The sequence below is a fragment of the Semicossyphus pulcher genome, unplaced genomic scaffold, assembly GCF_022749685.1.
Source record: "Semicossyphus pulcher isolate SPU_LCO1_2020_fin unplaced genomic scaffold, fSemPul1.0.p SCAF_6, whole genome shotgun sequence".
Lineage (NCBI taxonomy): Eukaryota > Metazoa > Chordata > Actinopteri > Labriformes > Labridae > Semicossyphus > Semicossyphus pulcher.
Window position 1 is genome coordinate 18,858,027 of NW_027211737.1, and position 12,188 is coordinate 18,870,214.

Genomic DNA, 12,188 nt, shown 5'->3' on the forward strand with positions numbered 1-12,188 from the left:
AAAAGTTTCAATTTGCTGTTGTATCATTGATTCATTAAAATCTTATCGAGTGTCAATACAGCAGAGTCTCATAATGAATAAAGATGGAAATCATACCTTCTATTTCACGCCTGTCCCATCCTGTTAGTGTCATTTGACAAAAAGAAAAATCGACTAAAATCCCTCAGAGCACTGGTGGGTCCATAGACTGTATACAGTCATTGGTTGAGTCAGGTGATGGTGCCCATCAGGGACAGGCCCGCCTTTGAGAATCATCAGAAGCTTTAGCCCACTGCATAACTCCCTCCCACTGAAATGAATCACATGAGGCTCACTGTTGAGGTCTCAATTTCTGAGTGACTCTTTCACATTTCATATAAAGTGGGCACAGCCACACACACATAAAGACTGTGGCTTTAAAGAACCTCCATTTACCAGGTCTCGTGCATGACCATCTAACTTTTTGACCGTGGACGTTAACGTTCCTCTGGCCACTTGCTAGCTTGTTACTTGTTAGCGCCGTAAATTTCGAATAAGTACATGAATTATACTTCATATATTAAATATAATATAACACTTAACAAACAACCCTGACCAATACTTTAAAAACAATTGCAAAAATAAACTTAAATATTTGAACTTGCCTCATTGTAGTTGTACAAGGTGGCTGTTTGATTCAACTGCTTCAAGTGATGCTGTGTTGTCCACATTACTGCGCATGCTCTCGCGTGATTTGCCATAGTTACGAGGTTAAGGTTGATCGTTTTTATTAAAAAGAAACTATTATATATAGTTATATATAAGGATATATAAGGATTTTGATCATGCCCTATGTAAACGTCATAAAGACCCTAAAAAGTCTTTATTGTGTGTCAGACTAAGCATGCTTCAATGCAAATGAACAAAATAACACAACACACTTGTTATGTTTTATTATGGCACACACAACATGTAACCATACTCATAGGATATGTAATTAGAAAGGAGAACAATTGTGTTTTTGGTACGTTCCAACATAACGGTATCAAGTGCAAAACTGTAGTAGTGGTAAGGATAAGCAGCCAGTGATAATAAAGTCATGTGTTACTGTTCAAACAGAAAAATGCAGTGACTGAGACAATGATTTATTCAGTGCCTTTCTAAAAAAGAAAAATGAACAAATTATAGGAATAATTCAACTATTGTGCGGATGTTACACCCAGAGGGCTGAGATACAGGTCATTCAGAGCTTTGGTTGTGGGGGCTGTGGTGCCCTGACAGTGCATAACACGAGTTATATTAGAAGTTAAATCACTGTACCACAGAGTTTCTCAACTTTGTAGTCTGGACCCATGTTGCTTAATACAAAAGTGCAGAATAATGATCTTTATAACACAAATATAGTGATATATGTTTATTTACAAATGACTAATTTCCCTTGAAATATAACTTCTATATAATCTATATATCATGTGTTTTAAATCAAACTGATATCATTTTAATGTTATATCTCTTGTAATGCTGGTTCCATGAGAATTATGAACATTTTTGGACCTAAGAACTGGGTCAGAGGCAGAAACAGTCGAGAAACTCTGCTTACAATAAAAATAAGTGCATGCAGTACAGATAGAAAAGATTGTTACCACACCTTGATACAAAGGACAGAGGAGAGAAACTTGTGTCATTTGGCCCTTTGATTATGGAGAAGTTAGAGCTGTTTATAAGAGATGCCAGTCTGTAATGGGATAGACCATATATTAGGATAATGAATACATAAGTATGAATTTTGGCTCAACTACAAAATAGTAGAGAATGGTATAGAAGGAGTGGCACAGACCTCGGCTGGATAGAGTGGAACTGGTCTTTCTGTACAGTTTGCACACTTCTATAACATACAGTACATACTGTCCTCGCACACATACAGTGCATACATACACAGAGTATGAAAAGACCAACTTGTTGTTTCAAGCACCTGCATTTCTCTACTTCATTTCTGACAAGAACCTTCATTAGGATTACTTATTTTAGTTACATGTGCTACATGATATGATTTAACTGAAATACATATTACAATATGAACAGATGAACACAAATGTTGGAGTAGCAGCTTGGGCTTTCAAGTGGCCTCAATGTTGACAGAAAGGAGACTGCCAGGAGGCATTATAACACCAAACATAAACCTTCATTTCCCTGATGAGAAAGTAAACATTTTATAGACGACCAAATAAAACCACCTGACCTGGGTGTTTATAAAGGTAAGGTGGTAAAGTTTGGCTGAGGGAGCGCTTGCTTGGCTTGAAGTTTACTGGGTCAGACAGAGATGTCTTGTTGAACACACATAATAGGAATTAAGCTCTGGGAAATATTAAACTTTTATACATTATAATATTTTTTAAGGATATTCTGGTATTTTTAAATATATTTTTGTTGCCAAATTCCAGTTTGACATCATGTAATCTGATGTGATAAGTATTGGCATTTATATACATCTTTCCATTACGTTTTAGGTTACTGTTACTGTGTGTATCTCTTATGGTTAAAGTGATTATTATTTTTGTCAATATTATCCAGCTGCAGCTATACGCATGATATGTTAATAACTGTAGGTAAGTCAAAGTGCAAAGTAAAGTAGAACAAAGAATGACTCAAAAAAGAAAGAAAAGTGCGACCAGGTGCATGACAGTGATGTTTTGGTGGAATTGAAACAACTATCTGACATCAGAATCAGTTCTGTAATTGGAGTTAAGGCAGCACCAAAAAGCTACCATTACCACAAAAAATCAGGTTGACTGACATATCTGAACCGAGATCACCTGACTGCAGCCAAACAGTCTCCACCGTGAAGGGAGGAGAGGGCGGGGCAGTCGTGTACAGTAACACCCAGGCGGTAAGGCATTCTGGAAGAGGATTGTGCAGCCTCTAGCTCTGTCAGCCGGTCTTTATTTCTTGTCTTTAAGGTCACTGCCAAGTTAAAAACCAAGTGAACTACATTCAAAGAACATCATTACTGTTGTGGCTGTTCAAAGGCCACGCCTTGCTTGTCGTAAATCTCCTTCAGCAGCAGGAGAGCCGTATCCTCAGATTCCCTAACAGACAGACAAAGAGGGGGAAAACATTATTAATCAAAGTGAATGTAAAAATTGAAGATTACGTTTTTAAAAGAAACAGACAATATCAGAAGCACAGAATAGAAAAGAATAAAAGTGTATCATTCAACACTAAAGTGGTTATGTATGGCTCACCAGTAACACAGATGAGACTGGATGGCAAACAGGTATTCGTTGAAGCTCTCGATGGGTTTTTCCTGAAGTACAAAGTCGATCCTTCGTCCTCCGTTCAACATCCCCACTTTGATCTCAGGCTGCTCTGTCTGCTCTGCTGGCGCTACGGACTCTGCCTCCTCACACACTGCAGCTGCTGCTGCTATAGAAGTAAAGACAGATTAGTCTGAATAAGCAGACAACAAACTGTATAAAATAGATATACTAAGCTATATAGGTGAAAACACTCACATTAGTGTACAACCCATTTTAAGATTAAGAGATGATCTGAAGAGGTCGTAACAGGTCTGAATGGCTTGAGATTGTTTGAATAGCACTGTTAAATGCTTTAAATGTACATATTAGTTGAGATTTTGTAATCCCGATGAAAAAACATAAATATCTTGCATTCAAATTTCATTGTGCTCTGTCCTAAATAGTCTCCTAAATGTTTCGGATCTTGCATCACGATATTTGATACAACAAGTTGGGGTAAATCCAAAACTAAGAGTCATCTTAAACTGTTAAGGAAAAGGAAAACAATAAATGTATTGTGTAATTAATTGTACATTCTGTGCTGACTGCAGCTGTATTCCATTTGATCCATTTAACGAACTGACAGACTAAGAACTGGAGCTGCCGGTGGAAAGGGCAGAACATGTTCCTGCACGTAGCCGCTGTAGGTGATCTGCTACTGATGAATGACCCTGCATGCTGGTTGAGGTCCAATAAACAAATCATGTTAAAAAAACAAATGCGATCACTACTATGCTTGTCCTGTTTGTGCAGCAACCACAAGAGTGTTGCATGGGACAATTGCTCGAGTTGATTTTGCTGACGACAATCAGTGAGGCTTTCAATAAATTCAACCAATCAGAGCTGACAGACAGAGAGGGAGGAAAGGGCCTGGAGGAAGTGTCAGTTATTTCAATCGTGAGTTGAAGATTAAACGTACAGAATTATTAGTGCAGGTGGGTGGAAGGTAGAGGAGTATTGAGAGCCTGCGGCAATGATGGCAGACATTATATAAGATTTGCTCTGTGTGAGGGAGATAACTTGCCAAAGTAAGCTATGATAATTTAGCCAATTTAAATTCTGAAGGTAGATTTCATTTTCCTTCTTTAGTGCACGTGTATTTCCCAGATTCAAACCCAGCAAGTTACATGACTTAAGCAGAATGACATAACTGCTCCTAAGCTTTCACTTAATCAGGCAAGTTTACGGAGAAAAAGCTTTTAGTCAGCTGAAAACAGCCAATTAACTTGTTTTTTCTTGTTTATTCTCATGAAGGGACTATCCTAGCTTACCTGAGAAGTAATGCTTATGAAGGGCCCTGGGCCACTCCAGTATTTTTGTCCAAAAATCAGCACTTTTCTCTTCCGTCTTAGCAGAAGCAGTGACTGCAGCTGAGGTTAAAGGTAACAGGCAAGGAATGAGGGAGGCAGGAGCAAACACCAGACAGAGCGAAAGAGGGGAGGGGAGTGGTGGCAGCATGCAGAGAGGGGTGAGAGGAGTGTGAAGAGACCGGGTTAGACACACTCCTGACATAACACAACTAAACACAAGCAAATAAAAGTGCTTCTTTTCTACCCTGTGTCTCTTGAAGGTTTCTCTCTATTGTAGTTTCTCCTTCATCGACTGGGGGCAGCGCAGCAACCGGTAGTCTCGCGAAGGACTGCCATGCCGTCCGCAACGATCCCAAAACATTGTTTTTCAAATCCATGCTCATACGGGTCAAGCTGTCCTTTAGTTCTATCAGGCAAACAGAGACAGAGATTATCATTACGCCTGCTAAAAATAAGCCAATAACACATTAAAGTTTCATAAAGACAAGAAGAAATAAGCAGACAGCCATACCCAGGTGCATCCTCTTACGGCCTTTATGGTGAGGGATCAGCATGGGCTCCAGGTCCACCTCTGTCACGATCATGGGCTCTATCCGATATGCCACAGGGTCATACTGCACAGCGATAAAGGAGAGGAGATGAATGACGCGTTCTTCTTTCATCAATTTTAATTTCGAAAAGGAAGATTCTATGTGTAGTTACCTTTAGTCATTTGCAAGGTTGTTGACCAGAGTCATCTGAAAGTTGTATACTGCTACTAGTTTTGATATTATCTTTATCAAATGTTGTAGTTAAAAAAAAAAAAGAAGCATTATAGCAAACATTCTGAAATGCCCTGAAAAAGTCAAGCTGTAGTTTTTGAATGTAAAATGAGGTGTTATCCCTCTTGTTGGGACAGGATGTGTACCTGAATGGGCAGATGCAGTAAATATATGAATACTCACTGGGTGGTAGATGTTGTAAAAGCTCTTGCAGGTCGGGAAGGTGTAGTTGGGATCGATGTGTTTAAGCCCACGGACGGTCAGGAACATTCCAATAGGAGACCCAAAAGCAAAAAATGTCTGGGGGTGGAAAGCCAGCTGTGGGTAATCAATGGATACCTGTGGAGAGAAGGCAGGGTCGGAAACATGTATTGTTAATAAATAAAAGTCACAACTTTGTTTGAAACAGATATTCAGACAGATGGAAATATATTTTTCTCTTGTACACAATTGTGTGAGGAACATTCAAACTACATTTGATGGCAACAGCCAGGGAGTATGAGAGCAGGGAAGGAGGAGACCAGGGAGCGGACCACTCATGCAGGACTGGATGAGCACAGACAAGGGGTGTGGTACAACTCAATGAGACAACGATGGTAGCCTCGATCACAATAACATCTAGGAAAATCTATTGCTCATAAAAAGGCAACTACATTTCAGTCCCCTTGATTTTTCCCTGACCAGAAACTCCAGGCACAGTGCGATAAGAACAAAGCCTGGGAGCATGGGGGCACCATGTGAGACACACCTGTCCCTTGGCTATGCCTCCATTGGTCTGTCCAGGCAAGCAGGGAGGGGGAGGAGAGAAGCAGGAAGGTGATGCATCAAAGCTTTTATCTAAATGTGGCACAGATGATCATATCACTGTCCGGGTGTGGTACCTGTCCGATGCCCATGTCAAAGTATTCGTAGTCTACAGCACTGGTGATGGACTGCGCCCTGTGGAACTGGGACTGCTGCGCTGCTGTTGACCCTGAAGGCTGGTCACCATCAGGGTCACTGGTCCCTTGAGGTGGAGCTTGCAGGCCTGGTGCCAGCCGCACTGCTCCTGTCCTACAATCCTGTTTAGATTGAGAAATATAAAAAGTTACTTGGATAATATCTGAACTGTGGCTACTTTTTATGGCTACTATCATTAGGAAAAAGAGACCCAAAGCAACATTTAGCCTGCTCCTCACTGTTATCTTAAGCTAACCAGTTCCTTAGGGTAGTTTCATCCTCTCTTGTATAAAAACATACAGGCAGCATTAGTCATACAATCTACAGCAGTGGTTGTTGAAACACATACACAATGGGACGGTAATGCATGTGGTTTGTTTGCAAAAAGGTGTAGATTATACTGCGGCCTTGACAGTGAAGGTATATCAATGCTAAGAACTGAGTCATCAAACCAATAGCAGATCACAGAAACATCTCAACATAACAGGGTTGTAATAGTTTCAGGATGTGTCTAACCTCTGGAAGCCACTTCCTCTTGACGTAGTTCAGGATCTTCTTCCGAGGTCCAAGAGGAATTCCTAAATCTTTGAGATCACTGTCTTGGCAAAGAGCCTAAAAGAGGAAAAAGATATGTTTTTTAACTGTGTTTTATACTTAAATGTGTGTCCTTTGTGTGTGTGTTTGTGTGTGTTACCAGTGATTCCAGGTCTAGGTTTTCTGCCTGTAGTGTATCCAGGTATTGCTGAAGGCCCAGTCTGGTGAGAGTGTGCTCCAGTGTGGCAGTGTTCAGACGAAAGGGCTCATCAGAGTGCACCTTGAGGAACAGGGCAGGACAGAACAGGAAATTGAATTTCTTATCCCTAAGCTTTAAATATATAACAATCTTTTTATTATTTTACTGCTGTTATCTTGTGAATGTGAATGCCACTGTACCCCTTGGCTGGTTTCTGATCCAGTTCTCTGGTTTGTTAACAGGTCGAACAGGATCAATGAACCTGAGGAACAAGAGGTGAAAATTAGCATTTTATTGACCGTGTGTTTGTGTGTTTGTGTGTCGATGTAAATCTTACCCAGGCTGTGGCCAACGACTGAAACTGCCGCGTTGAACTCCGGGTGTCTCTGTTTAAAGAGGGTGTGCAGCTTGTTGATCTCTGAGGCCACTGTGTCCACTATGGTCTGGCAGTAGGTGGGGCTATTGTAGAAAAACAGGTCCAGCAGAGTGTCGTTGGTGAAATGTCTCAGCCTGCTGATGCTGGGGAGAGTGATCCTCTGGATGTCCCTAGAAAGTTGGGAAAGAGGGAGACGGAGTTTGACAATTTGCAAGTAGTTGAGACATAAGTGGCACTGTACAGAGGATTCTTGTTTTAGTCCACACACTATCACTCTCCATACTCACTCGTCCACACCAGTGGCATCCCCGTGTAAAGCGCTGTGCCAGTTGACTGGGAGGAACTCCACTCTCCCTACCATGCCATCCTGCTGAGCACGCTTGTAGTGAGAGGCCAAGAGGGACAGGGAAGCACTCCTGAAGTCATTTACTGGAGAGAGACAAGAATAAAAGGATGCAGTATATGTATAAATACACATACACGCACACACAAACTCTCACTTACCACACTGTATTATGGATCTGAAGCGCAAGTCACATGCGGGGCCGATGCCATGGACCATAAAGACGAGGTGGTCCACCTTATCTGGTTCACCTGGGAGCAGATACAAAAATATCAGCCTGTCAGTGTCACATGTTAGTGATGCTTTCTAAAATTGTTTTTTATATTCCAGGTTATCTCTTAATTATACACACACACATACCATCAGGTATTTCTACAGAGATGTTCTCCACTCCCCTCTTGACTGTTCGAGGCCGGGTCTGCTCCGAGGGGGAGGACACCCACTCGTCCTGCAATCCTATTGGCTGATACTGCATTATAAGCTGAGACAGGATCAGAGAGAAAAGTGGTGTTATAGAAGGAAACATTGTATCTCATTGGAACACACGTATCATCATGTATTAAATTATAGTGTTCATAGTGATATTTTAACAGCAGGTTTTACTTTGGGATTGTGAAGGATGACAGTTTCTCCAGTGGGAAAATCCAGTTTCGTCTTCCATTCGTCCAGAGTCACTGCGATCATATAGGCCTCCTGAAAATCAAAGACAAACAGATATGGAAAGAGTAGCTGAGGCGCATTAAGAGTTAGGTAAAAGGTCAAATCAGAATAAGGAATAAAAAGCATAAAGGTGAGGGTTCAGGGTCAGACTACCTCCAGTCTTTGGCTAAAGTCTTCAGAGTAAGGAAGGAACTTAGTGTCTTTGTCTCCTTTATAGAACCAGGTGCAGCGTCGGACTTCAGTGGGATTTTGCTCCCAGTACACAGCGTAGCGCCTCCTCTCCTTTACATGTACGTCGTACCGCTCTCCTTCCACAGCTACAACCACCTCCTCCTCCTTCTGACCTACTGCACAGTAAACACACACAGACAACAGATATATTACGGTTTTATGAGTATGCTGGTGTTGCCCTTGAGTTCTGGCAATAGATCTGCAAAAAGACACGTTCTGAGATGCTGAACTTATTTGTTTTAAATGCATGAAGGGAAAAGGTTAATCAATTTGGTGTTTACACAATTAATAGACCACAGTGATTGTGGTGGAAGGCTGTTAAATGTACATGCTAACTTTTAATCTGCAGTCTGTTGAAACACAATTTACCAACAGGACTATGTTGGTAATTTGCAATTTGTCTTGCTTTTTTTCTCACAGCTGTTTGTAGCATCTCACCATGCTCCTAATTTTCCACATATCTCATTACACATACTATTAAACAGAGTGTAAACTGAGAATATATTCCCATGCTCACCTGTGTTGGAGGCATTCTCTAGTTTGTCAGAGTCTTCTCGGCTGAAAGGAAGCCAGGAGGTGCTCTCCTCGGCGCGGCGACAGAAGAACCAGTGAGGCTGCACTTCTTGATAAGGAGCAGGGACCGGCTCCATGTCAAGCATCTCGAAGGAAGACGTGGAACCAGGAGAGGCCTCATCAACGACGGGAGACACCTGAAGAAAACATGATAACAGCCTGCTCAAGATGCTAAATTAATTCATACAGCTAATTCACTTGTGTCTTCTCTATTAAGTACTATGCAATGTTCAACTCTGTAGAAGTCCGTGCCCTTTAATATAGCTCCCTTTAAGACCTAAGATCATCCGACAAAGCAAAGGACAGTGACAGTGACAGGATCAGGCCCCCTTGTGGCAAGAGGCACAAAGCCTTGTTTTATTCTCTCCTCCTCTACAAGCTGTCTCTTGTCTTTTTGTTGTTTTAAACAACCGATTTCCTTGGAATCACTTTCACAGTCATAAAACAACACTTCCAGGAATACTTGGCACTCTCCTGATTCATGTTTCAATCTGTTGAGAGCGTCTGTCCCTGCAGGACACAAACAATGCATATATTACATACAGATGCTAAATTTCTAATCTGATTTGCATTTTAAGATGCACCAGCAGGTGTACACATTAAACAATAAATGAAAATAATCTACGTACTAAATGTTGTTGATCTCTTGAAAGTAATACAATCCTGTTCCAATATTTGTTTGAAAGTCAAGCAACATAAAAACAAAGTTTTCTTTAGCATGAAATGATTCATTATACTACATTCAGGTACGTGTATGTTGTAGTTTATCATTGACAGGCAGACACACTGACACTAACTCTGACAATATACTGGTTCTATTGTCTCCTCTGGACTTAATGCGGAGTTAAAAATGTAAAACATGCACATACCTTAAAGAGGGGCAGTATGTGACTTTTTAAACACCCCCTCAACAAGCCTAAACTGTCTACTTTGCCCTATGATCCTTCAGCAGGGTAAAGAATACAGCAGCACTGTTATGCCTGCCTGAGGGGACAGGAGTGCAAACTTTGTACTTTTTCTGCTGTTAATGAGATTGACTAGATAGTGAATGAGTTTTAAAGCCTGTTAGTGTTACTAAAGTAGAGAGTTAAAAAGATTTTCACATTCATAATCACTTGAGGGGTGAGTTTATTTCCGACTCTGTTGTTGTCGTGGAGTATCTTTATACTGGCATGGCCTTAAAATCTTGTAATCTGTCATGATTTCTTATATAGGATCAATTTACCTCTATCCAACTTTATCCAATTGCTTAAACCTTTTAGGTTTTTCCTAATCACAGATCAGCCCAGTCAAAGACTGAAAATAAACTTTATTGGAGATGACATGCTGAAAAGGTGCTTTAATCCACAACTGGGGCCCCAGCAGCCCTCTGTGACCCTGCAGCTGATCAATGCGGAATAATGATAGGACTGAAAACAATCTCTGAAAAGAGATAACCTATTGATGCGAAATGATGATAAACCTGAGAGGTCAGACTGGCTCTTTCGTTCTGTACAGCAAAAGAAATTCGAAATGTAGTTGAATTTCTTTTTAAATTATAAACTGAAAACAATCTAACAGCTGTGCCCAGGCATCAAATTAAACTTCATTCATTAATTTCAAAGTTGTTTTTAGGAGTATAACTTGTGAAAGTTTTATGTTGTAATAAAAAGGCCCTTACCAATTTATGCAAAGCATGCTCAAGATCAGTGTTGTTTTAAAGTTTCCATCAATTTGTGTTTTTCCCTTACCATGCTATAAACCAAACCCAAATCCCAACCAGTTATACAGTTTATGCAAAGTCTTATTTCAACTGGACCCCTAATCATGGAGGACAGTACTACAGATACACACAAAATTCTATATGCTCCCTTACCTGATGTTCAGGTGTTTTAGTTGTAGCTGAAGCCTGACTGGGGTTGTTAAGCAGATCTTGGTTGTTGACGTTTGGGGCAGCCTCAGATGGACCCCCCTCTTTACCAGGACTGCATGACATTAGTCCAAGACCTAACCCCAACCCTCAGCTCTGACCTGAGCGGGGCCACACCAACATGGATCCTGTAACAACTCAGCTGCACAGAGAAGGAGGGCAAAAAGGAGGCGTCAAAACTATTACACAATGTATAGCCAAGTTGTTGTGGACATCTACTTGTATCAGTGAATCATGGTTAACGCTAACTACAGTAATCCCTGCTCTCAGGGTGCAGTACCAGCTGTCTCATTAGCTGCTGGTCAGAAATACTTCACGCAATGGAAAAAGAAAACAGTCAGGTTTAAATAACAGCAAGCTAACTGTTTAACGGTTGCTCACTCACAGAATAAATGTATAAGTTATTGAAATGCACCTACTTATCTCGAACAAATCAAGCTAACGTTATAACGCTAATCTATAATAAAATTGGTATATTTTAAAGGAATCAAACACGTCCTCGAAACGTTAGTTGAGGTTAAAGCTAAAAGCTGAGTTAAGATGGCTTGAAGGGACACTAGTGTCAAGCCTTCAGTTTTCATATTCTGTTTGTACTTTGGACGTTAGAGCAGAAGTAAAAGACAGTCGCTAGCTTCAACTCACCGACAACTTCACATAACGTTACAGTGAATGCAGAGAGGTATTTTATCCGTTGTTTAGCTCTTTCTAGCTAGCTCGGTTAGCAAAGGACAGCCTCCTGTCAAACGATGCCTACTTAGAGTGCTCTCGGAAATATTACAATTAAGAGTTTAACGTTCATCAACCACCGAACTAACAACAAAATGAAGGTGTAAAACAACTAAATATAAACAGATGGAGTGTTCTATGATTCCGGGGTTTCAAAGTGTGGCGATGATACGGCGAAACACTTAAACAAAGTGTTCAATGCCAATTTGATACATATTCGAAGAAATGATTTTTTTTCCTTCAGATATGCGTCGTATCCCATTGCAAGACATTGATATGATGAGTTTTTTAAACTCTAAATTAAATAATCTCTAAAAACAACACTTGCATTTTCAGTAAACCTAAAGGTTTTGCGTTAATTTAAAATTTACGA

General features: G+C 40.6%; 1 protein-coding gene across 2 annotated transcripts; it reads right to left on the reverse strand.

Moving 5' to 3' along the window:
• Window positions 1-896: 896 nt before the first annotated feature.
• Window positions 897-11,819, reverse strand: ddhd2 (DDHD domain containing 2). Of its 2 annotated transcripts, XM_069682710.1 has the most exons (19): window positions 11,732-11,819; window positions 11,036-11,231; window positions 9,125-9,317; window positions 8,530-8,723; window positions 8,320-8,409; window positions 8,077-8,197; window positions 7,878-7,967; window positions 7,661-7,802; window positions 7,335-7,543; window positions 7,198-7,259; window positions 6,959-7,078; window positions 6,781-6,876; window positions 6,207-6,386; window positions 5,509-5,664; window positions 5,076-5,178; window positions 4,809-4,970; window positions 4,526-4,624; window positions 3,201-3,381; window positions 897-3,044 (listed from the first exon to the last, which is right to left on the reverse strand). In XM_069682710.1, the coding sequence occupies exons 2-19, from the start codon at window positions 11,153-11,155 to the stop codon at window positions 2,963-2,965; spliced, it is 2,400 nt and encodes a 799-aa protein (XP_069538811.1). In that variant the 5' UTR covers window positions 11,156-11,231; window positions 11,732-11,819; the 3' UTR covers window positions 897-2,962. The 2 variants fall into 2 exon arrangements, with proteins under 2 accessions (XP_069538811.1, XP_069538812.1); XM_069682711.1 differs by lacking the exon at window positions 4,526-4,624.
• Between the last annotated feature and the right edge of the window lie 369 nt (window positions 11,820-12,188).